This window comes from Chroicocephalus ridibundus, chromosome 1 (genome assembly GCF_963924245.1).
Source record: "Chroicocephalus ridibundus chromosome 1, bChrRid1.1, whole genome shotgun sequence".
In the NCBI taxonomy this organism is placed as follows: Eukaryota; Metazoa; Chordata; class Aves; order Charadriiformes; family Laridae; genus Chroicocephalus; species Chroicocephalus ridibundus.
This window is the reverse complement of record NC_086284.1, coordinates 145380619-145405997: the sequence shown is the minus strand read 5'-3', so window position 1 is coordinate 145405997 and position 25379 is coordinate 145380619. Positions and strand designations below refer to the sequence as shown.

The 25379-nt window shown below is 45.1% G+C and overlaps 2 protein-coding genes across 19 annotated transcripts in view; both read left to right on the top strand.

Moving 5' to 3' along the window:
- PPFIBP1 (PPFIA binding protein 1) overlaps nt 1-21485 on the top strand; it is a 118888-nt gene extending 97403 nt beyond the window's left edge. For 13 of the 18 annotated variants that reach the window (XM_063357049.1, XM_063357041.1, XM_063357032.1 and 10 more), the window contains 14 exons: nt 347-376; nt 3155-3326; nt 4823-4855; nt 7135-7276; nt 7559-7687; nt 8350-8500; nt 9209-9320; nt 9465-9553; nt 14568-14690; nt 15403-15528; nt 16655-16843; nt 17399-17578; nt 17921-17986; nt 18787-21485. In XM_063357049.1, coding sequence (XP_063213119.1) covers nt 347-376; nt 3155-3326; nt 4823-4855; nt 7135-7276; nt 7559-7687; nt 8350-8500; nt 9209-9320; nt 9465-9553; nt 14568-14690; nt 15403-15528; nt 16655-16843; nt 17399-17578; nt 17921-17986; nt 18787-18873 — 1629 coding nt within the window. In that variant the 3' untranslated portion in view covers nt 18874-21485. The remainder of the gene's footprint in view (nt 1-346; nt 377-3154; nt 3327-4822; nt 4856-7134; nt 7277-7558; nt 7688-8349; nt 8501-9208; nt 9321-9464; nt 9554-14567; nt 14691-15402; nt 15529-16654; nt 16844-17398; nt 17579-17920; nt 17987-18786) is intronic. The other 5 variants (XM_063357084.1, XM_063357092.1, XM_063357076.1 and 2 more) reach the window with 1 other exon arrangement.
- A 2266-nt stretch (nt 21486-23751) lies between these two features.
- Nucleotides 23752-24580, top strand: REP15 (RAB15 effector protein). Its single transcript, XM_063357116.1, is given in 3 exon segments — nt 23752-24059; nt 24062-24531; nt 24533-24580. Coding segments are annotated over 3 exon segments (747 nt in total). The 5' UTR covers nt 23752-23830.
- Nucleotides 24581-25379: the final 799 nt, after the last annotated feature.

Here is a 25379-nt window from a genome sequence, read left to right as displayed (position 1 = left end):
TGTTTTATCTACTTGGCTTCTACCCTGTCTGATTCCTGCTTTGGGTCCTCTCAGCCAGCTGTGCTCATTAGTGCCTTAACAGACTGTATGTCACTAATTATATACACAGCTAATCCTTTACAAAGTAAACCAAAGCAACTGTATTTTCATGTCAGCTCACTGACCTCAAAGAAAGCAAGAATTAATCTGTGTGAAATACAGCTCTGAAGAGACTGATTTTGGGGGGAAAAGGAATAGGCGGCGAAGGGTATTTCAGTCAGAATTTAACTCAGGGTAACCGTAATGAATTGAATACTGGCTATAAACCATGACTTTTTAAATGTCTGTCTTAATCTTTCTCAAACAGGACAGAGACTCTGCACAGAAGCCAACAGAGGTAATGTGTGTGTGTGTGCTCGTGCCTGTACATGGAGAAACACAGACAGCGAGTGGGTGTTGAAAGCCTCAATTGTGTGAAATTGTGGCATGCAGTTCCAGAGGGGAAATAGCAGACATGCAGACAAGATAGCGAGGAGTATACGACGGTGGTCACCATCACTTCAGTGTCCGGCTTATAGTGTCTCGCACGTTCTTGTCTTCTGACACATGGATTATCTTCCAGTCTGGTTAAGCATAAGGTTGCCGTCTAAGCTAATGTTTCTCCCACATGTTCTACCACTAGATAATTAGCAAAGCTAACCATTAAGTATTTTACTGACTCTGTAATTAACTTTGATTAGTGTCTCTTTAAAAACTTTTGGCTTTCCACATTATTTTCTGTGAGTAGCAACCCTGTTCCTAAAAAGACTGTCATTGCAGAACAGTTATCCGGCGGTACTGTATGGCCATAGTTTTCATGCAACGGATAATCATAGAATCATAGAATGTATTGGGTTGGAAGGGACCTTTAAAGATCATCTAGTCCAACACCTCACAGTAAGCAGGGACACCTTCAACTAGATCAGGTTGCTCGGAGCCTCATCAAGCCTGGCCTTGAATGTCTCCTGGGATGGGGCCTCCACCACCTCTCTGGGCAACCTGTGCCAGTGTCTCACCACCCTCATTGTAAAGAACTTCTTCCTCATGTCTCATCTAAACCTACCCTGTCCCTCTGGCCTGTCAACTGCACCACGCAGCTTGGTGTCATCGTCAAACTTGCTGAGGGTGCACTTGATCCCACTGTCTGTGTCATTGATGAAGATGTTGAACAGCACCGGTCCCAGTACGGATCCCTGAGGGACACCGCTCGTCACCCCTCTCCATCTGGACATCGAGCCATTGACCACTACCCTCTGGATGCGACCATCCAGCCAGTTCCTTATCCACCGAACAGCCCACCCATCAAATCCATCTTTCTCCAACTTAGAGAGAAGGATGTTGTGGGGGACCGTGTCAAAGGCCTTGCAGAAGTCCAGGTAGATGACATCTGTTGCTCTCCCCTTGTCCACTGATGCAGTCACTCCATTGTCAAAAGCCACCAGGTTGGTCAGGTGGGACTTGCTCTTAGTAAAGCCATGCTGGCTGTCTTGAATCACCTCCCTGTCCTCCATGTGCCTTAGCATAGCTTCTAGGAGGATCTGTTCCATAATCTTCCTGGGCACAGACGTGAGGCTGACAGGGCAGTAGTTCCCGGGGTCCTCCTTTCTACCCTTTTTAAAAATGGGTGCAATGTGTCCCTTTTTCCAGTCGCCAGGGACTTCACCTGACTGCCATGACTTCCCAAATATCATGAAGAGTGGCTTGGCAACTATATCAGCCAATTCGCTCAGGACTCTGGGGTGCATCTCATCAGGTCCCATGGACCATGGACTTTTGGACTCGATGATCCCAAGGGTCTTTTTCAACCTAAATGATTCTATGATTCTATGACTTGTGTATGTTCAGGTTCCTCACGTGGTCACGAACCTTGTCTGCACTTACAGTGGCAAGGACTTTGTCCCCCAGGTCCCAGTCTTGCAATCCTTCAACTCGGGAGGTGTGAGGAGAGAGGCTGGCAGTGAAGAGTGAGGGAAAAAAGTCGTTGAGAACCTCAGCCTTCTCCTTGTCTGTTGTTACTAGTTTGCCATTCTTGGTCATCAGGGAAGGTAGGCTGTCTTGAACCTTCCTTTTGTGGTTGACATACCTGTAGAAGCCCTTCTTGTTATTCTTAGCATCCCATGCCAAGTTCAGGTCCAGCCGCGCCTTGGCCTTCCTGACCTCATCCCTACATAACCGGCCAGCATCCCTGTACTCTTCTCAGGACAGCTGATTCTGCTTGAACCGCCTGTGCAGTTCCTTCTTGCCTTTTAGTTTGACCAGCAGGTCCCAACTCAGCCATGCTGGTCTCTTCCCTTTCTTGCTTGATTTCTTACACCTGGGGATCAAGAGCTCTTGTGCTCTTATGGAAAGCATCTGCCAGCTCTGTTCTGCCCCCTTGGCCCTGAGGACCATTTCCCAGGGGGTCCTGATAATACCTATAGGAAGACCTGAGCAGGGACAACATACCTCAGATACTACTGGTAGAGTGAATGCTGTACCTATTCAGCAAAAAGCAAAGGATCGTGTTTGGATTGTGAATGGGTTTGCTTCCTCCTGCTTTTAAAGAGACAGTGAAACAACCAGCAAGGTTAAAACTACCATTTTAAATTGGTTAACTGGTGTGTCTGATGTCTGTCCTGGCATTCATACTCCTTATTTGATACTTAATTTCCTCTCAGCTTTGGCAGTGGACGTAGTCAATTCATCCATTACTTCTGAAATGGCAGAGCAGTGATAGACAAAAAAAGCTGTCTGAGAACCGACATACTGTGGGGAATCTCGTCTCTCTCTGCTTCCTACTGCCTCTACAGCTTCCAGTGGGGGAGACAGAAACCCTGGAAGGCTGGAAAAGTTCAAAGCCTTCCAGAACTGTATTTTTAACCTTTTCCATACCTGTAAGATAGCCTTGCAGAAACTGAGAAACACCTTAAAGAAGACATGTTACTCTTAGAAGGTAGTGATAGTAGTCCTGGGCCCTGAACATATTCAAATGAAGATCTTGTTTATGTTTTCCTTTATGGCTTTTACATTCTGTTTTCTTGCTGTAACAAATGAGAGGGACTCTCCAGATTATCTGTCAGCAGTCACTTTGCAGTCTCTCTCAAAAGACCTTTTGCAATTCACTGACATTGAATCTTTATTTCCCTAACTTGAGCAGGTTAAACCTCCTGTGGAAGGTAATAATTTTGCAACCCTCCCTCCAAAGTCTCCTTCTCATGGTGGCACAGGCGATGAGGATAGTTTTGGTACCCGGAAAGCCAGATCTTCGTTTGGACGAGGCTTTTTCAAGATAAAAAATAACAAGAGGACCGCGAGTGCCCCCAATCTGGGTAGGTGTCGTGCACCTGCATGCAGTTTCTGTGTATTTTGAAGAGTCTTAACAGCTGCAATTGTCTTAAGAAGCAGGAAGACAACCCCTAGTCTCACTGTGACTTGATGGCACTTTTTTTTTAGTAGAATGTTTGGAAAATATCAAACAGCAACAAAAAAACCCCAGAAAAAAACCTCACTGATGTAATAAAGTATTTGATCTATTTCAACCTCCGCTGTGATATCTCCCTGGGACATTGTAGTGGATTGTTGCTGTTTTGAAATGCTAGCTGTCTGGCAGTAGTTGATACGTGGGATTTGTGGGCTTTTTTTTTTCCCCTGGCTCCATCCTCGGTTTATCTTTCAAAAGATTTTCAGATGTACATAAATGAGGCAGCAGCACTCAGTCTTCCTCTTTATTTTATGTGTATTTAAGCAGCCTTGCAAAAGAGATGACAACAACGGGAACAGGACTGACAAGTTATTCAAGCTCACGTTCATTTTTGGACCTGTAATGGAGGGGGGTTGTTTTGATACTGTCGTTTGATGGCATTTGCACAAGACAATGAAATAAACAAAATGTTCTGCTTAATGCAGAAGTCACTGTTGCCACCAACTGAAATCCTACTTGCATTTACTGCTCTGCTGTAGTAGTCTTTCCCCTGTTCCAGTTCAAGCATCAAGTGAGTCTCTGCATCAGTTCTTTGCCATTCATCTAATGTTTTTGGCTTTCTCTTGCACGAGACTTAGGAATTTAGCTCTGTCTTTCAGAAGCCTGAAGGGGGATAGCTTCTGCTTTGTTGAGCAGAAGAATCTCCTGTTCTTACTTACTCAAAGACAATTTTAGACTTCTGTTCAAAAAAAATAACGTACCTACACATGTATTATACACTGTCCATGTTTGCTTGTGACATACAGCATGGCAATTTGCTAGCTTACTTGGAATTAGGTGTACAGTCTATTCTGAGGGTTAGACTCTTTGCTTTGGTTTATTTTACGTGTGCTTTTGTGTAATCACTTGTTTCATCCTGAAATGAATTTATCTAACAAAGTGGAGTACTTGTGGCTGTCATAAAGGATTGGAAGATGGGCCATCTAGATCAGGGTCCTGTGAATGTGAGTAAGTTATTTATGCTATCTAGATTTCAGTTCTTCCGTCTGTAAAGCTGGTGTCCAGATACCTGCCACCCCATGGGAGCCCATGTGAGGCACCTGCCCAGTGTGTCACGGAGCAAGTGACCTCCCTGCACCAAAGTGACTGCAGTGCTGTTTTACCCTCTTCACCATAGTGCTCTACTGCATTTCTTTTTTTGTGAGAGGGGGATTAACAGTGAACTGGTAATCTTAATCTCTGTGTGAATTCAGCACTGCGTGTGGTGCATGCGTCTCATGTATCCCTCTCCTTTTGTCTTGTATTTTGCTGATGTAAGTTTTGAACTGTGTTTTACCTTGTCCCTCTGCGTGTTCTCTCCTGTTGTGCTGCGTGTGGTTATGTGCGTTGTTTGGATATCTGAAGATCGCAGTCGAAGTGCAAGTGCACCTACTTTAGGTATAGTAATCCTGCATGTCTGCCTGTACCAGCACTGTGTTGTGACTGCTGCTAACAGCTGGTTATGGCGCAAACTTTTCAATCAAGAGCTAGACACCAGAGCTCTGCATCGAAACTCTTGTCCATCACTAAAAGGAGTTTTCATGTAACATCTGCCCTCTGCTCAAAGTCAGCTGGGCCATTTCTCAGTAACCCCTACTAATGAGAGAGATTGCGGGTTAATTTGCAGAGACCTTTGCCATAACTTCGAGCACAAAGTTACGCACAGACTGAGCTAGCAGGTGAGAATCGCTGATGTTTAAATACCAGAGGCAGCTTTGTGCTGTCATCTGTCCTGGAGCCCCTGGAAGAGCTTAAAGGGTGTGAAGCAGGGAATGAGGTATAGTTCCCAGGCATTCACTTAGGGGAGTTCTGCGGGGAAGGATACATAAGTTCTCTTCTAAGATGTAGTTATATTTATGATATAATAAACAAATGAGAAATAATTGGGGCGGATGGGGATGGAGCCATTCACGTAGTAAAAACCAGTCTTGTGATGTGAGCATTCCCTTGGTGGTTCTATCAAGGGCAGGTAAGACCAGCAGGGTCCTGCCTTAGCAAGCAGAGCTGTGTCAGTCGGTGTGGTTGTACAGCCACCCAGTTGCCCCTCGCTGATGAAGAGACAAGTGCTCTGGGCCCTCTCGGTTTCCCATGTGGCCCCTTAAATGTCAACCGTTCTACGGGATTGTGTCAGTGCATGAAAGGGAGCAAGGTACAAAGAGCAAACGTTGCAATACCCGCAAATCTCTGCTACTAATGCACCCAAGCTTGTCCTGGTATTTTCTCTGTAGAATGCTATTTAAATGTGGTTTTTCTAAGCTAGCACTTTTCCTTATACAAGTAAAGCAAAAATCACAAATGCAAAAGCCTGGTTCAATGTTCGTGCTGTCTCTCACTGGCAGGATCCCCTTATTCGATAGCGGTCAAACCAAAGTGCCCAGAAATAATCTACGTGACCTTGTTACTTCACTGCAAGGTTTAACATCTAAAGAATCAGTGGAAAACGGGACACGTTCAAATGTATTCTGTCTGAATAATCTGAACTTTGCCCAGCAGAAAGATTCGCTGGCGAAACCTGCAGTTTTTTGCTGTTCGTGGCACATTGTGGCTGCCTCGTTAACTCTGTGGCTTGAGGCGACACGTCCCAGCAATATACGCTCTACCTTGATTCACCTAACATCTTTGTTTTTTTCCTGGAAGTTTAAAAGTCCATTTCAAAACCAAATGATGGTCATCTAATTATACAGCCATGTTAAAAGATGGTAAAAGTGGTTACAGGCCTGACTGTCTGCCTCCTGCAGGCTGTATTGCCACAGCTGCTTCATCTGAACAGGCTTGTGCTGTCACTGTTCCCCCAGCAAATAAGTGGCATAAATTCCACGTGGTGGTTTTATTCAGCTATCTGGCATTTGCTGGCACATCTCTGCTTACATAGCCTAGTAGATACTGCAGTTCTTTTAGTTTTCTTTTTAAATGTTCTTAACATAGTTTTCTTCTTTGTTAGTTCAGCTGTTGTGACAACTTCCCTTTTGGGGAGAGGAGCCCTCATGTTTGTTGTCATAGAAAACAACGCTACAGATCAAAGATTTAATGCTTTTAGAGTGGGTGGTAATGTGTAGGGTTTCTCAACAGAGACGCTTTGTGCTTCACTGAGAAGATATAATTTGGTCAGAGCCATGGTGTTTCTCTTCAGAGGAACAAAATATTCCACAGTTTGCATAAGTGAGGGGAAAAGGGCCCTCTTGCTCCTGGGGCAGGAGGTGTTTGTTGCTGGAATTTCCTGGAGGGGGAACTTTGGGAATACTGCAAGTTATTAGGAAAGATGCCTGCAGGGAAGCTATTTATTTTTCTGTGCTTAAGGGCTCCTGGTTTGGTTCCCTGCCATGGCATTGAATTGTTTCTGAGCATCCACGTGCCTCGGCTCTGTCTGTGAAAGGACTGTAGGAGCACTCCCCAGGGAAGAGTAAACTTGGGTTTTAACTGACTGATTGATTCACGAGGTGTGTTTTCCCCACCTTGGATGCAAGGCACTTAACTGGTGCAGAGCATTGCCTTGGAGTGTTCCCAGTCAGGCCCATGAGGGAGGAACACATTTTGTTGCTCTGGATTTTCCCATCCCTCTTTGCCCCATTTTCTTAACATGGTAGTTCTCAATAATTTTAGCAAGAGTTGTTCCCAAGTTCAGGAGTGTATCTGTGACTGTGCAAGTGGGTCTTGACAGAGCTTTTGTTTTCTGATAGCTGAAACAGAGAAGGGATCTGCAGATCACTTGGATCTGGCTGGCTTGCCCCCTCGCCCGAAAGAAACAGATAGTCTACAGATGACGCCACCTTCTCCAGATTCCAAGAAAAAGGCCAGGGGGATCAAGAGGTTATTTGGAAGGTAAGTAAAAGATGAGAAATGACCGTTCTCCAGAGCTGTGGCTTGTGCAGCGGTTTGCTAGGAACACATCTTCCCTTTTTCCCCCCTCCAACGTGTGGCTTCATGGTTTACTGTCTCAAGAGCAGGAGCCAGTCTGGCATTTGAGCAAGATAACAGTAGGTCGATGGTAGGTAGAAGAGCAGCTACAAACACTGTAGGGAGATCTTGCACATACTGATTGCTGTAGTAGAAGCATGCCCTTTCCTTAGCCAAATGTGAATACTCTTTCTTCTTTTGAACTAGACTTAAAAGAAGTCAGTCAACTACCTTCAACCCAGATGACATGTCCGAGATGGAGTTCAGAAGAGGAGGGACAAGAGCAACCGCAGGGCCACGACTGGGCTGGTCTCGGGACCTGGGGCAGTCTCGCAAGTAAGATGAGTGGTGCAAAGTGTGCTGGTGCTTGCCTTCCTGGCAGCCTCAGTCAAGCAACGGGGTCCAAAGGAGAAGCTCAGTGCCAAAATGACATGTCCCCTCTGCTGGCAAATAGAAACAGGCAGATCCAGGCCATTTCCTCCGTTGAGAGATGGTCTTTGCAGGGTTGAGGTTGCTTGAGTGGTGGGATCCTGCTGCCGAGCAGAGCTTTCCTTGCTCACGGCGTCGTTGGAGTGCAGCTGTGAGGCCGTGTGACGCAAGGCATAAGCCCTCACGTAGCAATGACAGATATTCCTCCGGTACGTTTCCTTCTGCACTTCTGGGGAATAAAGACTAAAGTGAAACATTACAGTCTCACTTCAGAGTTTTAGCCGCAATAGGTAGCACAGGTGGTTGTTTTCAATAGTATTAATAGACTGTTTATTGTGAGATAAGCAGCAGATCAGCAGCAATCAGCACTTCATGGTGCTAAGAGTTCAGAAGACGCCCTCTTCCTTGCAAGGCTCACCTAGCAGCGGACCGTGGTGCGTGTTCTCCCACAGGAATTGTCCCAACTCCCACAAAATGCTCATGAATTAGGCTTAGATTTTGGTTTTGTTGTTATGTATAAGAATAGGAGATTTGAGACATCAGACTTTTTTTGGTAAAATCTTCTGTAGTGAGCTGGACATGCCATTCGCAAAGTGGACGAAGGAGCAGGTTTGCAACTGGCTCCAAGACCAAGGGCTAGGCTCTTACATTAATAATGGCAAACACTGGATACTGTCTGGGCAAACGCTTCTGCAGGCTTCTCAGCAGGATCTGGAAAAGGTGAGAAATACTGGAAACGCTGCTTTTAATTAAACGTACAAAAAATTTTTATTTCTGTGAATGTAAATCATGTCTGTAAGGTGCATCCAGTAAAAAAAAAAAAAAGATGAATTTTTAAAACTTCGTCATCTGCAATGGTGCCAAATCTGTTTCTTTTTAGTTGAAGTGTCATAGAAATGTAATGCTCTGTAATGAAAATACTAATTACAAATATGTAACATTAACTACCAAGTGCTGGTGAAAGCGTATATGGGGTTGAAGAGATCCTGGAATGGCTGCACTTGCAGCTAGACTGGGGAAGTTGGAAATACTCATAAATTTCAGTAATTCTTGGGACCTTCATGTACTTTTAACTAAATAATTCTTTTAACCGGAGGGAAGTAATCCCATCAAGTATTTTTCTGAATGCTAATATGTTTTATATTTTGGGATTGTTTTTAGCCTGATAGGAGAATGTTGTGGCTGACGTTTTCATACAGTTTGGAATCCACTACGTTTTGAAATTAATCCGCCACAGCGAGTGGGCCTTTCCCTAGTGCTGAACATGTGCTAAAACTATGCTGATATTCAGCAAATAGAAAATACACCTGCCCAGTCACCAGCGAGTGCTGGGTACAGGGTGACTCTCTGAAACCATTTGTAATTCAGCAGAGGGAGAAGTAAAACACAGTATTGTCTCTAGGTTTGCTGCTTTCCTTCCTTTCACAGGAGCTTGGGATAAAGCACCCGTTGCATCGGAAGAAGCTTCAGCTTGCTCTGCAGGCACTCGGGTCTGAAGAGGAAAACAATCATGGAAAACTGGATTACCACTGGGTCACCAGTAAGATTTAATTACGTGCTGAAGCAGCAACTTTTGATGAGTTCCTTGTCATGGCTAATATGGGGCTTAAAGAGTGGGAATAACACCAACTGGTCCTCAGTAACGTGGCTACCACACTAACATGAGCGTCTGTCCCTGCCTTAGGGTGGCTGGATGACATTGGCCTCCCCCAGTATAAGACCCAGTTTGATGAAGGGAAGGTGGACGGCCGAATGCTCCATTACATGAGTGTGGTGAGTGAATGACACTTCTTTTCCTGACATCTTGTGTGTGTACTTAGTTTCTCCCCACTTTAATGCACACTGGTATACCTCCAGATAACTCACTGAAGACCAGGTTAGGCTAGAGAGACCAGATTTCACTGTACCTATTGTTGTGACTGCATAGATACTATATATTCACTTAACGTCTTCCTCCTGCTCCCTTTGGGTCAATTCACCAGCAGCAGCAACCTTTTTTGCACCCCACAGCACCAAGATCCATGCCCTACCAGGCACCTCTGCAAGCATCCTTCTCCCCTTCCCACATTCACCTCCTCCCAGCCTCCCCCCAAGCCTTCCCCCAGCGGCAGCCCCAGCCCCAAACACATCCTCCTGCACCTGCTATAACAGGGGAAGGGTGGGGGTCCAGCCAGCAGCTATGGCTGGAGAGGAGGTGCTGCCACCAGCCACCATTGCCAGCCTTCTTCCTCTCGTCCCTCCTGGGTGAGCAGACACTGGCCAAATCCTGGCTGTCCTCACAAACAGGCCGCTTGTGGGGTGCAGAAGGGGATCTATGACTGCTTGGGCAGCTCTTGTGTCACAGACAGCTGTTCTCAGGTCCCTTACAGGCATCTTAAGGGATCCAGTGTCAACAAGGAGCCAAAGAGCTGGATGACAGCGATCTGGCGTGTAGCTTCCTAGAGCAGAAAGTTGGCACCCATGTGGAAGTCGGCAGACCACCTGTGCATTACTCTGGGCCTATGTTGAAAGTTTTAAAAAGGAATGTAGAAGTACCATGTGGTTGCCGTCTGCGTGTATGACTTTTGTCCCAGATGGCTGGATCTACTGAAAGGAAGCTAAAGTTGGGGCTTACTCTTACTTGCTATTGCAGCGTCACAGATGCTACACCTATGCGCACATCGTGTACCAAAAATGCAGACTTCAACAGCTAAACATCTCGCGTGTCTCCTGGGTTGTTCTGACAATAATGTCAAAGAGAAGGCTGAGGGAGAGGTCGGAGTGTCAGAAGCATCGCTATCGCTAAAAGGATAAGCCAGAATGCTGTATCTGTCAATGTGCTTCATTGCAGTGTTTAAAGGACCCCTTGAAACTATAGTGGGTGTCCTGACTTAACCTAATGCTAATAGCTGTAACCTCTAGAACACAGAAGGCCCGATACTACTACTCACCTTCAAGTATTTCCTGTATTCTTTCCAGCTTTAAAGATGCTAAACTAAAGTGGAAGAGTAAGCATAGTAAGCAAGTGCCCAGACTCATGCATGAGAAATGGGCAATCTTGTGCTTAACAGCTGTGCACAACACTGGTGCGCCCAGGCAGCATTTGTAAGTATATAACAGTGTGCAAATTCTGTGGTCCACAATTCATGCAGCTGGGCCTTTGCTGTTCAGGGTCTTACTAATTCATAGAAGTAGGTGGATTTTTTTTCTTCGCTGAGCAGACATTCAGTCTACTTCCTTATTCATGTGTATGCTTAGGTTAAGAAAACAGAAGCAATTGCTTTTGAAGAAAATTGCAGTTTTAAGAGCCAACTCGCTTGAAAACAGGCTACATTTAGTAGCTTTTGCATAATGTATTTCAAAATGCTTAGCACCAGCATCAGCTCCCCACTTTACTGCTGGTCAGTTGAAGCCAACCCAGCAGGTTTCCTATGTGTGAGGTCTCAGGTAAGATGAGATAAGACCTTTGTTCTTCTCTGGGGACGCAAATGCAAACTGAGCATCGCTAATATTAATTCCTTCTGTGTAACAAAGAAGAAATCAATCACTCTCCTGTTCTCTCAAGAGCCAGGCTATCGGCAGGGTAAAATTTACCTTTTTATGCCACATTTACATGTATTTTTTTATAGGCTTTACAATAGCACCAGGAGGAAGCCTAGGGTTGATCCATCTAACTCTCCTGAAAGACAAGCACAGCACTGTCTGCTGGCATGACTTTGCTGCTGAGTCCATTTTGGTTAAATGTTAAACACTCACTGCTTATGTAGTGGGGTTTGGTGTTTCTTTCCTTTAGTTTTTTTGAGTTCAGACATGAATATAAAAGTAGGAGGCAGTTTCTTTCTTCTGCTTCTTAAGTTCTTGGAGGGCTGATGCCAGTAGTCTCCATTGAGCTTGATCTTCAGTTATGAGACTTTACTAGCACCGTATTTAACTGGATATGGATTGAATGCAGCTAAGATGCAGCATAGGCTGTAATGTAAGGGAACTTGTAGTACTCAACAGCCAGTCTTTTTTGTATTAAAAAAGAAAGAAAAGTAAAAGGTGGACAGAGGAGGGATGTGTAGCAGGAACTTTGCCTTTTAAATAGATACTCCTCCTGTCACTTCCCTTAAATTGCAGATCACTAGGGGTATTTTTAGACAGATTTTAATAATCAAATTATAATGACAGATTCAGTGTAAACGACCAACTAAATACAGCTGTATGCAAAGTATGAAAGAAGTACCTTTACAAATCTTGTGGTTACACCGACTCAAAATAAATAATGGCAAATATTTATTATTTTGTAATAAATAAAATAGCAAACCATGACATAGAAACTCTACTCTTAGATTCGTCATAAGGTTAGCCAAACGCAATGAAATGTTTGGATAAGCAAAGAATCTAGTCTTAAATATTTTGACAAAATAGAGTCCAGTGTTCATAACACGTAAGTAATACTGAAACATACTAAGCCAGGTTAACCCTGGCACGAGGATGCATAAATTTATCTAAGTCAGCCAACTTGCACCAGCAGAGAACTGGACTTAGAGACACTTAATGGCATAGTTAGGACTGAATTACAACTGCAGAGCCTACGTTAGCAGAAGTGCAAGTCTCACAGAGTGTGACCAGTTGCAGTGCAGGGGATGTTTTTCTTTTGTAGCAGTCCTCTGGAGCAACAGCAGCAGCAAGTGAGCTGGGAATTCTAGCCAGGCCTGTCACATACTCCTCCATACAAGCTTTTCATGGCTGGGCTTCCTAAATGAGAGAGACTCTGATCATTTTGTTGGAAGGACAACATCATCTGTTGGAAGGACAACACAGCAGGGCACAAGAAATCCAGGAAGTTCTTGGAATGTGTCGATGACAACTTTCTTCTTCAAATGGTAGAGAAGCCAACAAGGAGAGGAACTATGCTGGACCTTGTCCTTACCAATAAGGAGGGGCTCATGGGGAATGTCAAGCTCAAGGGTAGCCTTGGATGCAGTGATCATGAAATGGTAGAATTGAAGATCCTTAGGGCAGTGAGGAGGGCACGCAGCAAGCTCACTACCCTGGACTTCAGGAGAGCAGACTTTGGCCTCTTGAGGGATCTGCTTGTCAGGGTAACAAGGGAAAAAGTACTGGAGGGGAGAGGGCCCCAAGAAAGCTGGTTAGTATTCAAGGATCACCTCCTCCAAGATCAGGAGCAGTGCATCCCAAGAAAGAAGCAGTCAGGCAAAAAAGCTAGGAGGTCTGCATGGATGAATAATGAGCTCCTGGACAAGCTCAAAAGCAAAAACGAGGCGTAAAGAGGGTGGAAGCAAGGACGGGTAGACTGGGTGGAATACAGAGAAACTGTGGCCAGGAACCAGATTAGGCAAGCTAAAGCCCAGATAGAATTAAACCTTGATAGGGACATCAAGGATAACAAGAAAAACTTCTGTAAGTACATCAGGGATTTATCCTGATTTATCTTGCCTTTAGGCAAGACTAGGGAAGATGTGGGCCCTCTCCGGAAGGAAACAGGAGACCTGGTCTAAACCTTCTGTCTCCTTTGCCATTGTCTACCACATGTGTCCTTTGAGTTGAGCCCCCTTGTGTGCCAGAAGGCTCTGTCTCTCCCCTCCTCAGTGGTTTGAAGGAGCCATGAGTACAAGAAGAGGAGGGAACTTTAATGGAGCCAAACTGTAGTCGTGAAGGAAGGAACTAAGCTCTCCTGGCTCTTTACATCTAAAAGCTACCTGTCCAGTCGAAGGCCTGTGGTCAATGTAGAGAGGAGCACTGTGAGGCACCATCTCATTCCTTGACATGGCACAAATTGTCCTAAGGGATTCCTAACACTCCACAGACACTGGTGGGAGCCTAAACAGCCAGTCTGTGCAAGCTATAAAATAAGTCCCCTGTGAGATGAATGTTTAAGTAAAAAACAATGTGAGGATCGAGCTTTCGGAGAAAGAATCAGCTGCTTTTGTTAGCATCACCGATGCATTGCAGGGCTGAGTGTGGCCATGCCTTTGCAGGCTTTTGCCCTGTGATGTGTGAGAAGAGGCTCGTCTGATGCCGAAAACGGTGGGATGTAAAGGCACAGCCAGGTTGCCTTGCGGTGCCTTGTCACAGACCCAACCTTCAGGCTGCTTGTGTGTCCAGCGTGCTCCCGTGGCATGTGTGAGGGGGAATTGGTGCTACTGGCCAACCTGCCCTCCTTCCCTCAAACTGTAGCAGGTGCCAGTGCAAAGTAGGAGCTACACGGTGATGGTGAGCTGGGTGAGCCTCTTCATTGTTCCATCACTTACGACAAGCACTTAAAAAGCATTTATCATTCGCAGTTGTGGGAGACCAACCCGACACACCTTCGTATTTTTCTTCTTCCATCTTTTTTTTCATTCTAATCACACAGAATGCCTCAATTTTCAGAGTAATTTATTGTTTTCAGTTAAACTTAGCTGGATGTTTGTGGTATGAAAACTTTTGGCAGGACTAAATGCAAATTTCAGGTGAACCTGATGCACTGGATTTGGAAAGCTCTCCTGGCTCTAACAAGATCACTGAGGATGTGTCACCTCATCCTCTCCCCTCCTCGTTACCCCAGGTTTCTTGTACTAAGCTCTGTACCCTGTGTGAAGAATGTCGCCCAGGAGCTAGTACAGAGCAACACAGAAAGCTTTCATTTTGGGACAGATGGTTTAATGTTAATCACTTGTCTCACATATTAAAATCTTACCCCAGAATGTGTCAGGTATGTCATTTTAAGCCAAGGTCCAAAGCAGTCTCTTACAGTCGGGTGCTGGTTCCACCAATAAGCATGTTTAGCATGTTTATTAACGCCCCCCTTCCTTTTCGATAGGATGACTTGCTGTCCTTGAAAGTTGTCAGCGTCCTCCACCACCTCAGCATCAAAAGAGCCATTCAGGTTTTGAGAATAAATAACTTTGAGCCCAACTGTCTGCGCAGGAGGCCATCTGATGAGGTACTGCTTTAAGATGAAGCTGTGAAGAGGAATCTTCTGGGGTTTTTCCCTGGTATTTCTGATTATTCCTGCTCTGCTGTCTCCTTTCCTCCACCTGTCATGGCCCCAGACTCATGTCTCCTTGCCAAATCTCCTGCTCTTCTTCCTAGCCAACAGCTGGCTGTTTTGCCTTAGTTTCTGATGTACTGTCTGGAACATAAATCATCTTGAATTCAGTGCACTGTCACTGTAAGTCTTGTGTAACTCTCTGGAAAATTGATGTCTCTGTCAAAATTTTCTGTGTAAAAGGACTTTGGCCCTGTTACCAGACACAAGAGTGCCATCAGTTTTGGAATCCAGCATATGCTGGATAGGGCAATGGATGATAAAGCAACCCAGACTCTTGGATTTAGATTCATGTCGTGCATCAACAAGAAAAGCACAGCAGCTCATGGAGCTAGTTACATTTTCAGTTCTACTGGTAGAAATTGCAAGTAGTTCTAGTGCACAGCAGGATAATCAAATGGCATGAAGCATAATACAGACCTGCCCACTGTTCAGACCCATCTCCACGTTGGTATTGCTGCAAGATAGCAATCCAAAGTGGGGTTTTTCTCAAGTGCAGAGTGGGCTTATGTTCATTGAGGGCAGTAGATGTTTGTTTTGGTAAAGATTGGGGCTGAGACAGCTGAGTCGGGAAGTCTCCTCAACTGCCCGTTCCTCCTGTTCACAGAATAACGTCACGCCTTCTGAGGTCACCCAGTGGACCAATCATCGCGTGATGGAGTGGTTACGTTCCGTTGATCTGGCAGAGTATGCACCTAACCTGCGGGGGAGCGGTGTGCATGGGGGACTGATGGTAAGGTTTTGGTCTGGCTTGTTCCATTTCATTTAAAAAATATGGCTGAGAATTGCTAGAGCAAAGTTCTGACATTATTTTTGCTGCACACACCTTATGTTCTTATTCTGCTTAATAAGAAGTTGCTATCAAAATGTATTAACTCTGTTTAAAGTAGATGAGTGTCTTGGGCAGAATTAGTGTGGGCAGCAATGGGTTTGATTATCTGTATTCCCCTCACAATTTAATTTACGTAGGGCATTCTCCACCTCCTGTGCTATGATAAACTAGAGCAGGGTAGGTTTAGATGAGACATGAGGAAGAAGTTCTTTACAATGAGGGTGGTGAGACACTGGCACAGGTTGCCCAGAGAGGTGGTGGAGGCCCCATCCCAGGAGACATTCAAGGCCAGGCTTGATGAGGCTCTGAGCAACCTGATCTAGTTGAAGGTGTCCCTGCTTACTGCAGGGGGGTTGGACTAGATGACCTTTAAAGGTCCCTTCCAACACAACACATTCTACGATTCTGTGATTCCATTCTGTGATTCGATGATGCTGTACACTGGTATCATACTGTTAAACAGCCATTATCTTCCTTCCTAGACCTGGATGTGTTTTTATTTTGTGAGGAAGGCTTGTTACTTTTGTAAAATTTGTGATTTCAATGTCAAACCAGGATTGTTTTTAATTGCTCTAGCATCAGATACTCCAGACAAGAGACTTGTAGTTGCAGAAGTTTGTTGAGGTAATTAAGAAGTATATCCCTGCTCCCAGCATTTTATGTGTGTTTTATTTTCCATCATTCCTCTGGCTACGTTTTCCAGAATTAAAGAGGATGGTGGGTAAACATTTTGTGGCAGCTTCACACGTTACATTGAATTAAGGGTGAATTTATCTTTTCCTTTCTTCTTACCTGCCAGTTTGTTTCTATTTAAACTCAAGAAGTAAAGCCTGGAGGTAGCACTATATGAATCCTTTAACTAGTTAACTCTTTTTTCCACGTCTTTGCTGTATGTTTCTTCTAAAATACAAACATAAGCCCCAAAGCAACCTTAGGAAGTGACCAAGATAGGTGGGCCTCTTGATATCCTTGAAACCTCATCGGACAGCACTGACTTCAGCTGGATTCTCTGTGATTTGATCAATAGGTTTTGGAGCCTCGTTTCAATGTAGAAACTGTGGCACAGTTGCTGAACATCCCACCGAACAAGACACTACTGAGACGGCACCTGGCGACTCATTTCAACCTCCTCATTGGGCAGGAGGCCCAGCAGCAGAAACGCGAAGCCATGGAGTCCCCAGACTACGTCCTCTTAACAGCAACTGCGAAAGTAAAGGTAGGTCACATGTTCTGGGTGAGTGTGGGAGCTTCCAGGCAGACATTCGGATCTCTTGTGCTGGTTTTATCCATGATTGGAGGGCAGTTCAGTAAGGTCTGAGAAAAGGGACTGGCTGTTAATGAAAGAAGCATGAGAGCAGGACTCAGCAGATCTGGGTTTGACACTTGTGTCTCCTGTGAACGCACCACATCTCAGCCTCTCATATGCACAGACAAGCAGTAGCACTCCTGTGTGCTGTTCTTCTGTCTGTACTATAAGTTGTTGGGGAAGGAGACTGTCTCTTATTGTTCATATGCTCACGGTTTAATGCCATGGGATTCTGATCTCATTCGGGATGCTTTAAATGGTGTTGTCTTACGGTGGTAGAATGAGGGGACACACCTTGTTCTTTCAGATGCAATTATTATGAAATACAGCTATTGAGAAGATCTTTGTTTAGGAGAGCAGCGGGCTTTTGACCCTTCATCATTGAAACACCAGTACCAGAGTAAGAGATCTGTTAATTCTTTGCTGATTCTCTAACTTCTTGTCAATTTTCTCTTCACTCATAAGCCAAAGAAACTTGCCTTCAGCAATTTTGGGAGCCTGAGGAAGAAGAAGCAAGATGATGTGGAAGAGTATGTGTGTCCTATGGAGCTGGGGCGGGCATCTGGAAGTGGGTCAAAGAAGGGTTTTAAGCCTGGCCTGGATATCCGAGTATATGACGATGATGATTTGGACAGGCTGGAGCAGGTAAGCCAGTTCTAGCAGTTGGAGTCCTTGACTATGCTGTCAGGTTTGGTGGAAAACCTTCCTTTTCGCAGGGATGCTTTCCTTTTGCTTTGGCTCGTGAAGGTCCTGACTTCTTGCAGTCACGCAGCATCACTAACAAAAGTGTCTCTTGGCCCAAAGAGGCTCAAGCTGTGAATGCAGCGCCTTTAGGACATCACTTTCCTCTCCCGATAGGGCACGCTGCTCCCGTGCTCTGACCATGTTGGGTGTAATCAAGCAGTTACATTATGTGCTGCACTTAATTGCCACCTGCCACACAGTGAATTTATTATTGATTCATTATTCATTATCTGTTTTTTGTAGATGGAAGATTCAGAAGGGACAGTGAGGCAAATAGGAGCATTTTCTGAAGGCATCAACAACTTGACGGTAAGGCTTAAAAGTGGGCTCTGTGGAATAAGATCACTGTTGCTGCAAGGTGGATATAAACCCCTTGCCAGTTGCTAGTATTAAATAGCAATGCTATTTAATAGTGATGCTTTTTAATACAAATACACTATGTACAACTTCTCTTTGCTATTACTGGCTCTGTCAAGCAGCTGAGTTTTGTAGTTTCGGGGGCAATTGTTTTGATCAATTTCAGTGCATAGTGGGACCTAGTCTTTGGATAGAGTGAAGCACCACTAGTCTCTGAGGGCTAACGTATATAAAATACCGTGCAAATTACGGGTATAGTGAAGCCTCATCAGAACTAGTGGTCAGTTGAGCTCCTTTGGTTTCTGTACAGGGACGGAGGGGAAAAGAAAAATTAGCGGTTGAGGAAAATACCTGTCCATCCTGGCTGGGAGGTTCCCCCATTTGGCAGTGGTGGCCCATGGGCGCCAGCCCTCTTTGCTGACTCACCACCCTCCAGGGAGGGCAGAGGACACGGGATTCGGCTTTAGGCCAGTGGGTTTCCCTTGGGCAGTGGGCTGCCGACAGAGGTCACGGTGTGTTTTCTTGGTGGAAGCCCAGCCCCGGCCTGCGCTCCCCTGGCTGTTTGGGTCAGCAGAAAGGGGACTGAGTCGCGAGCTGGTCAGGAACCAGCACGCGTGAAAAATGTCCTCGGCAGAATGAAGGGGTGGCTGGCAGGGCTGACGGTGCTGTTTGCTGCCGGGCGCAGGGCTGCGCCATCCCAGATTTGAGTTGTGAAGGCCTGAACCTTGACTCTTCCCTCCTTTCCTTTCCAGCACATGTTGAAAGAAGATGAAATGTTTAAAGACTTTGCAGCTTGCTCTCCTAGCACCAGTATAACAGATGAGGACTCCAATGTGTGACAGTAACCACCAGGCACTGACAAAGGCTCACTTTCCTGGGTGCAAGAAATGTCATCATTATACGTGATGGGCAGCAGATCATGTACATAATGTTGCTCTTGCTTCTGTTAGAAATAATATTGGGAGGTGGAGAATTCAAAAAAACCCAAACAAACGTGCGTACTCTAAAGTTGCCATAAGAAGCACCCAGACACTCGTGAATGGCAATTGTTTTTACTGTATCTCATGTACAAACTGGTGATATGTTTCAGAGTAATGCATTTAAATCTACGTGGTATCATAGTGCTCCTTTTGCTTATTCACAGCCTCAAATAATCCTTTATACTGTTTCAAAATAACAGAAGATGTTAGTTAGAAGTATTGCGTTTGTAGATACTGTGCATCAGCTTTCTCTAGGCTTTCAGCTGAAAAAAACAAATGTTACTGCCCTTTATAAAGTGCGTTTGTTCAGCACAAACACCAGTTCTGCCCTTCCTACAGTTTCCAATGTAGGATTTTAGTCATCCATGTCTTGCATCAACTCCCCAATAGCTCGACTGTTGCTCTTATTTTTATACTGTTTTATAAAAAAAAAAAAAAAAAAGGGTAAAAGAAAAAAGGAGTATATGAAGTACATATAGAAGCGAAAATTTAAATTTTGTGAGACAGAGTGATGGAAAGTTTGAGGTGTGGGTGAAGGGCTTGTAAAAAGATTTATGCCAGTTTGCATACCAGCTGGTTACTGGAAAAGGCAGGCTGACCTTTGGAACTGTTTGCTTTCATTGCTTTTTTACTACGTGCACAGTTTTATTGATCTTCCATTTGGGACGAAACAATTATAAAGCATGTTTCTTCTAGCAGTGACTCTTACAGAAACTCGGAACATTTTAAAGCATCTTCTTTCTTGTTCCCAGCAGGAGTAGCTATAGCAATCAAACACGATTATTAACACTTCTGTGACTTAAAAAACGTCCTTAAAGTTGAGAGTACTCCCTGTGAATGGAAGTGATATTTGTGTGCTGTGACTAGCGTAAAGATGGTGTAGTTGCAAAAAAAAAAAAAAAAAAGTTATATAGAGAAATGTATAGGAAATATATTATTTCATAATATTAAACCTAAGGGAGGATTGTCCTCAAAAATTGAAATATCAAACATGTTGCTCATCATTTTACCTTCTTAAACCACAGCTCCTCTGCTTTTGAAGATCATCAGATTTTAAAAATCCTAACTAGCCAGTGGAGATCTTTTGTCAGCCTTTCAGTATTGTGAGGTGTCCTAGCCAAAAGCAAACAAAAAAAAGTGACTCTGTTGATCACAGTGGTCGTTCGTATGGTGTTGAACATTGCATGTATTTTAGCACAATGGCATGAAGCTTCTTTGCTCTGGAAAGGCGAAACAAGTACAGCTGAAATTGTTCCTTGTGGTGGGTGGTGTGTTGCTTTACCAAGCGTTTGTCACTCATTTCATCGCTCTCCTTGCTGGAAGTGAGACCATTCCGAACACGTGGCTGGTGCGGTGCAAGGGATACTACATTTGTGCTGGCTTCGTGTGTATTCCTGACACACTATTAACAAAGCTGGGAAAGGAAGAAAGGTTCCTTCAGGGGCTTCCAGGGAGCTCCCATCAGATGTCGGGGTAGATTGGAGCATTATATTATTGTAACCTGATAAGCTATTACCAGTCTTTGAAGGGTGTGCAGTGTAGGCTATTATTTATGTACCAAGATGAAAAGTTTGATGTGGACCAGTTGTGTTACACATAATATCAAGCGCTGCCATTTTTTCTCCAGTAACTGAAGCCGGGCAAACAATCCGTAACATATACATAAAATAGTTTGTGCTGCTTACCATTTGTCTACAAACAGATCGCAACTGATGCTTTATTCAGTGTTCCTGACTAATTCCTGTCCGCAAATAATTCGCTCTCTGTTGTTTCTTCCTCTGCAGTCTTGGGGGTGTTTGAGCTATTTTAATTCTGGCAGAAATACCACATTGTGTAACGCCTGCTGTCAGCTTTAGGGTGCAGATGCTTGGGATGTGAATTCAGGGCTCGCTTTCTGTGAATAATACGCAATATGGTTAATTATTTACATGTAAGTTGACCCTAAGAGCCTGCTCTCCCAAATGCTGCAGAAGCACTGGGAAGACGTGGTGCGGGCTTCCGAGTAAAAGTGTTCCTCCAGATGCGCTCTCACTAGACGCTGGCTAGTGAACATGACTTGGATATTCCCAGGAGGAAAAAAAGGGGGCTAGTGACACAATATTATATGCTGAAATAGGCACAAACATATACTCTCTGATTTCTCTTCAGTACAGTGCTATTAGTAAGCATATCAACAACAGCAGATGATGGTTTATTTAAGTCCAGTGTAAGTAGCATTCTGCTCCGAACAACCCTTTCTTGCGGTCACTGGTTGGAAAGCCTGGTCATCCCCTCGAAGCTGCCTGTCATCTGAACCTTGGTTATTTTATGGGGGTAGACTTGAAAGCAAGTGATGAAGTCAGGAAGTTTATGTGTGAATGGGCACAGAATTGATACCGTTGGGGTTTTTTAATTTGTGCGTGTTTGAAGAGGGCAACATAACTACTGTGTATTGCCATGTAAAATCCAATAAAGTCTATGGAAAACGCCAAGTGTTTCTGGAAGCTGGTTCCTTTTTAATGTATCCGCTTGTTTCTCCTTTTTATTTTCCTAGGAAGCTCATTTTGTTCTATTTAAAAGACAAAGGAGGGAGAAGGGGCAAAATCACACATTTTTTCGTTGACCCATTAGTTTGTTTGTCGATAGTGCCTGCAGAAGGACTCAGCAAACAGCTAGGAAATAACTACCCCAAGTCTTTTTACTTATTTCTGAGATCCCGATTTGAATCGTCTTGGGTTGTTCGGTGTGGTGTGATTAGAAAGCGTTCCCTGTTGCTCGGAGTGTGCTCCTGGGCGAGTCCTCGCAGGGTGATGAAGGAAGGACCAGCTCTGGCCCTTCTTGCTGTAACAGGACAACCATCTCTCTGGTCCCAGGTGTCGTTCCTTCCCCATGCCCTCGCAGCCCTCAGCAGCCACAGGAGCTCCAGCTACTTTGCCAACAGGAGTTGAGCTTCCCCAAACTACATTTTGTTGCTGGGGTGCAGGTATAAATGGTGATCGGCGTTTTGCCCAGTGTAGCCCAGGTAACGGAACGGAAAATGCAGAACACCTATCTCATGACCTTCATTTCTGTGATGTTCATCAGCTCAACATTCCAGTGGGAACGCTGAGGATAAATACTTTGAAACCTAGAGTGTAGAGAGCTGCCTGTTCATTTACAGTGATGAGGAAAAGATAAGATGTGAATTGACCAAGAGCCTGCGGAGATTAAACCCAGCTTTTTTCTGTTCGCTTAAATTACCAATACGCTTTGGAATGGGGAAGTAATCCAGAATAACCTCTGGGCTGACTCTTATGATTCTCACTAGGTATTGTTGCGTCCTGGCTTTCCATTTAGGAGAGAAATTGCACTTGTCCTGCCTGCATGCTTTTTGTACCTTGCACTGCTTTGTTGTTATGAATATTTAGTGCATGCTTATGCTTCACCTTAGCATTTTGGCATTTTCATTTGCAGCAAGAACTTTTCCTGGTGAGCCTCTTCATCCTCAGTTGGGAGGAATAAGATAGTGCTCTTTGAGGCAGCTAAGAAGCAAAAACCCGCTGAGTTGCCAGTAGATTTGGAGCAGTGGTCAGCAAGGAGAGAGTATTAGGTGCTGGGGAACCCTTGAATAAAAAGGAAATTAGTGTTAATGGTCAGCGATAAAAGGAAAAGCAGCAGCGTGCTCCCTAATCAAAACTGTGAGAAGGTCATGAAGGAATGGAGATGGGCCCATGACACATTTGAAGACCTGTGGAAGAAAAGACACGTAATATGTAGGTCATAATCTGTTTCTTAGAGAGACTGACCAGCCCATGCACGTGAGAAAGCGTTTCCCTGGAGTGGCAGGAGCATAAGGATTATCTGCTGGCAGAAGGAGAGATCAAATGAAGATGTCTTGAGCAATGAGAGTAAAGAGTACAGAGAAAGACAGCTCCTCAATACTTTTTTCACTCATTCAGAATGAAGAGGAGGAGGAAGAGTAGCATTCAGCAGGACAGAGCCTGTTTCTTGAGAATGGTGGTGAGATCCTGGACCAATGAGGAGACCATAGTGGTGCATTTGGCACCAGCACCATCCAGACTGAACAGGGGTGGCTCCTGCGAACATACATTCCAGCTTTCACAGATACGGAGACTGGATTTTTTTTTTAAGGTTAGGAAGCCTCTTTATTTGTATAGCTCGTTTTGATGGTCATGCATGGTGGTGCATTGACTGTCCAAGCTTCTCTGAGATACGCCAGTCACAGGAAGCGATGGCATAAGCTTCTCAGCTGAACCAAAAGTTCAGCTGAGTCTGTGTGTATTACCATGGCGCAACTAATGCCACTGACAGCACCAGCAGTTAATATTGGGATACAGGCAACGGCCCATCAAAAAAAGACCACCGTGTCGTTTCAAGCACCCTGCAGAAGTCTTCAGGTTTGGATGCATACTCTTCTCTGGGGAATTAAAAGAAAAAGGTTTTTTTCATCTCCAGGAAACACCCAGTGCCAATAAAATGGCTTCTCTGTGATAATCTCAGAAAGGAGCTAAGATTAGACTGGAATGAGATAGCATCCGCTGAAGAAATGGTGCCAGAATTAACAATAAGGAAAACAAGCACAGGTGAATTCAGTAGGTGTGAAAGTTACTGGGCCTATCATCGGGCTGGTTGCTGCTCGGTCAGCTGCGGAGAAACACATGCAGGAGGAAGCCTGTCTGCCCCTCAGGGTAGCAGCCTGTTCACAGAGCTCTGCTGCTGCCATGACCTTCATCTGGAAGGCTGCAGGTAACCATGTGCACGCTTAATAGGTCTGGCTGAGCCCAGTGCCTACAGAGTCTTTGCTGGAAAATTAAGCGACTTCCCTCAGGCAGCGTGCATGTGGTAACAACCTCCTCCTGCACAGAAAATGCGCCAGGCGGTCTCACATGAGGTCGACTAGGAGAACAAGGTTGAAACTCTTGTCATCTGTGAAGTCTTCAGTCAAGGTGTGGTTCATGAATCTCAAAGGCTGAAGGACTGTCTTGGTTTCATGGATCCTCAGAGCAAATTCCAGACAGCCACAAACATGCTGAGCGAGATCTTTGTGCTCAACTTCATCAACTTCTGCATGGAAAAGGAGTGGAGGAACGTAGCACAACCAGCAAAATGAGCAAGCAGCAGTCCTCCCTGTTCAGAGTGGACTGGATCTGGACTCTGTCTAGAGCTGACACGCAAATCAAACTTCAGACTGCCATGCAGGCTTCACAGCTAGCCGAGCTTTTCTGTAGCGAAGGTGGCCCCGCTGAGGTGGTGGACTGCTGCTGGGAAACCACACTGGCAGATGAGCACTTCCAAAACAGGAACAGGTTTGAGAAGCTGGTGGAGTTCTGCCGCCTGGTGGGGCAGGACTGCCTCGGCTTGTTCATCGTGTTCAGCGTGGCAGGGAAGTCCAAGGATACACACAGAGTCATGCCAGACAGCATTGCCAAGGAAGAGCAAAAATGCCACCTGTTGGGCAGCAATGCGCTACAGCAATTTGTCATAAGTACTCACAGCTTCCTGCCCACAAAAGACATGTTGGAAAACTGTCTCGGCGCAAAAAAACAGACCGAAGGCGATGGGCAACGTGTACATAAACTTTCTGTAAGCCACTGGTTAACTGCTGTGGCTCTGCACGCCAGCACCAGAGGCTGCGTGGGGCTCAGCTCTGCCTCTCACTTTTCTTCTCCCACACCATTCCCTCCAAGCCTTTATTTCCCACCCTCTCCTCCGCCCATCAGGCTTCCCTTTCCTCCTGCAGAAGCCAGGCTGAGTCAGTCTCTCCAGGTTTTAGGCAACCTGCCAGAAAAATGTGTTTATAGAAGGCACATCATTTTTCCAGAACATTCTGTTCACCAGACATTAAGTGGTGGCTGCAGCCAATGAAAGCTTAATCTCCCTGAGCCTTTGGGAGGTCATGTTAGACTTGACTCACAGCCTTTGTTTACTGTGTGGCAGACTTTTTTCTCCTGTAAGAGGAGGTTGAGACTGTAATAAAGAAAATGTACTGGCACTGGCCAGAAGCTTTGCACTGAGCAGGAAGGACGATCCTAGGGCTTAAAAACTGTGGTTTGGAGGCATGAGCTAGTTCACAAAGAGGGAAATAATACCTTCCCAGCAATAGAAATGTGCTGTATGACACACCTATTAATTATCAGTGCCAGGCTACAGAGGGCCTTTGGGGCTGTGACCGAAATGCAGGGGGCCAGGTTTGAGCCCAGCAGATCGAGGTGTGACAAAAAAGCAGTGGCAGGTATTAAAGAAACCTCGGGGAAATCGACCATCGGGGACAAAAAAACCCTGGCCCTGGAGCTGTTGGTGGGAGTTGTTGCTTTTCAGGGCACCAAAGGCAGCTCTCAGCCACTCATGGCAGAGAGCAAAAGCCTGGAGGAGGCAAAATTATTTCA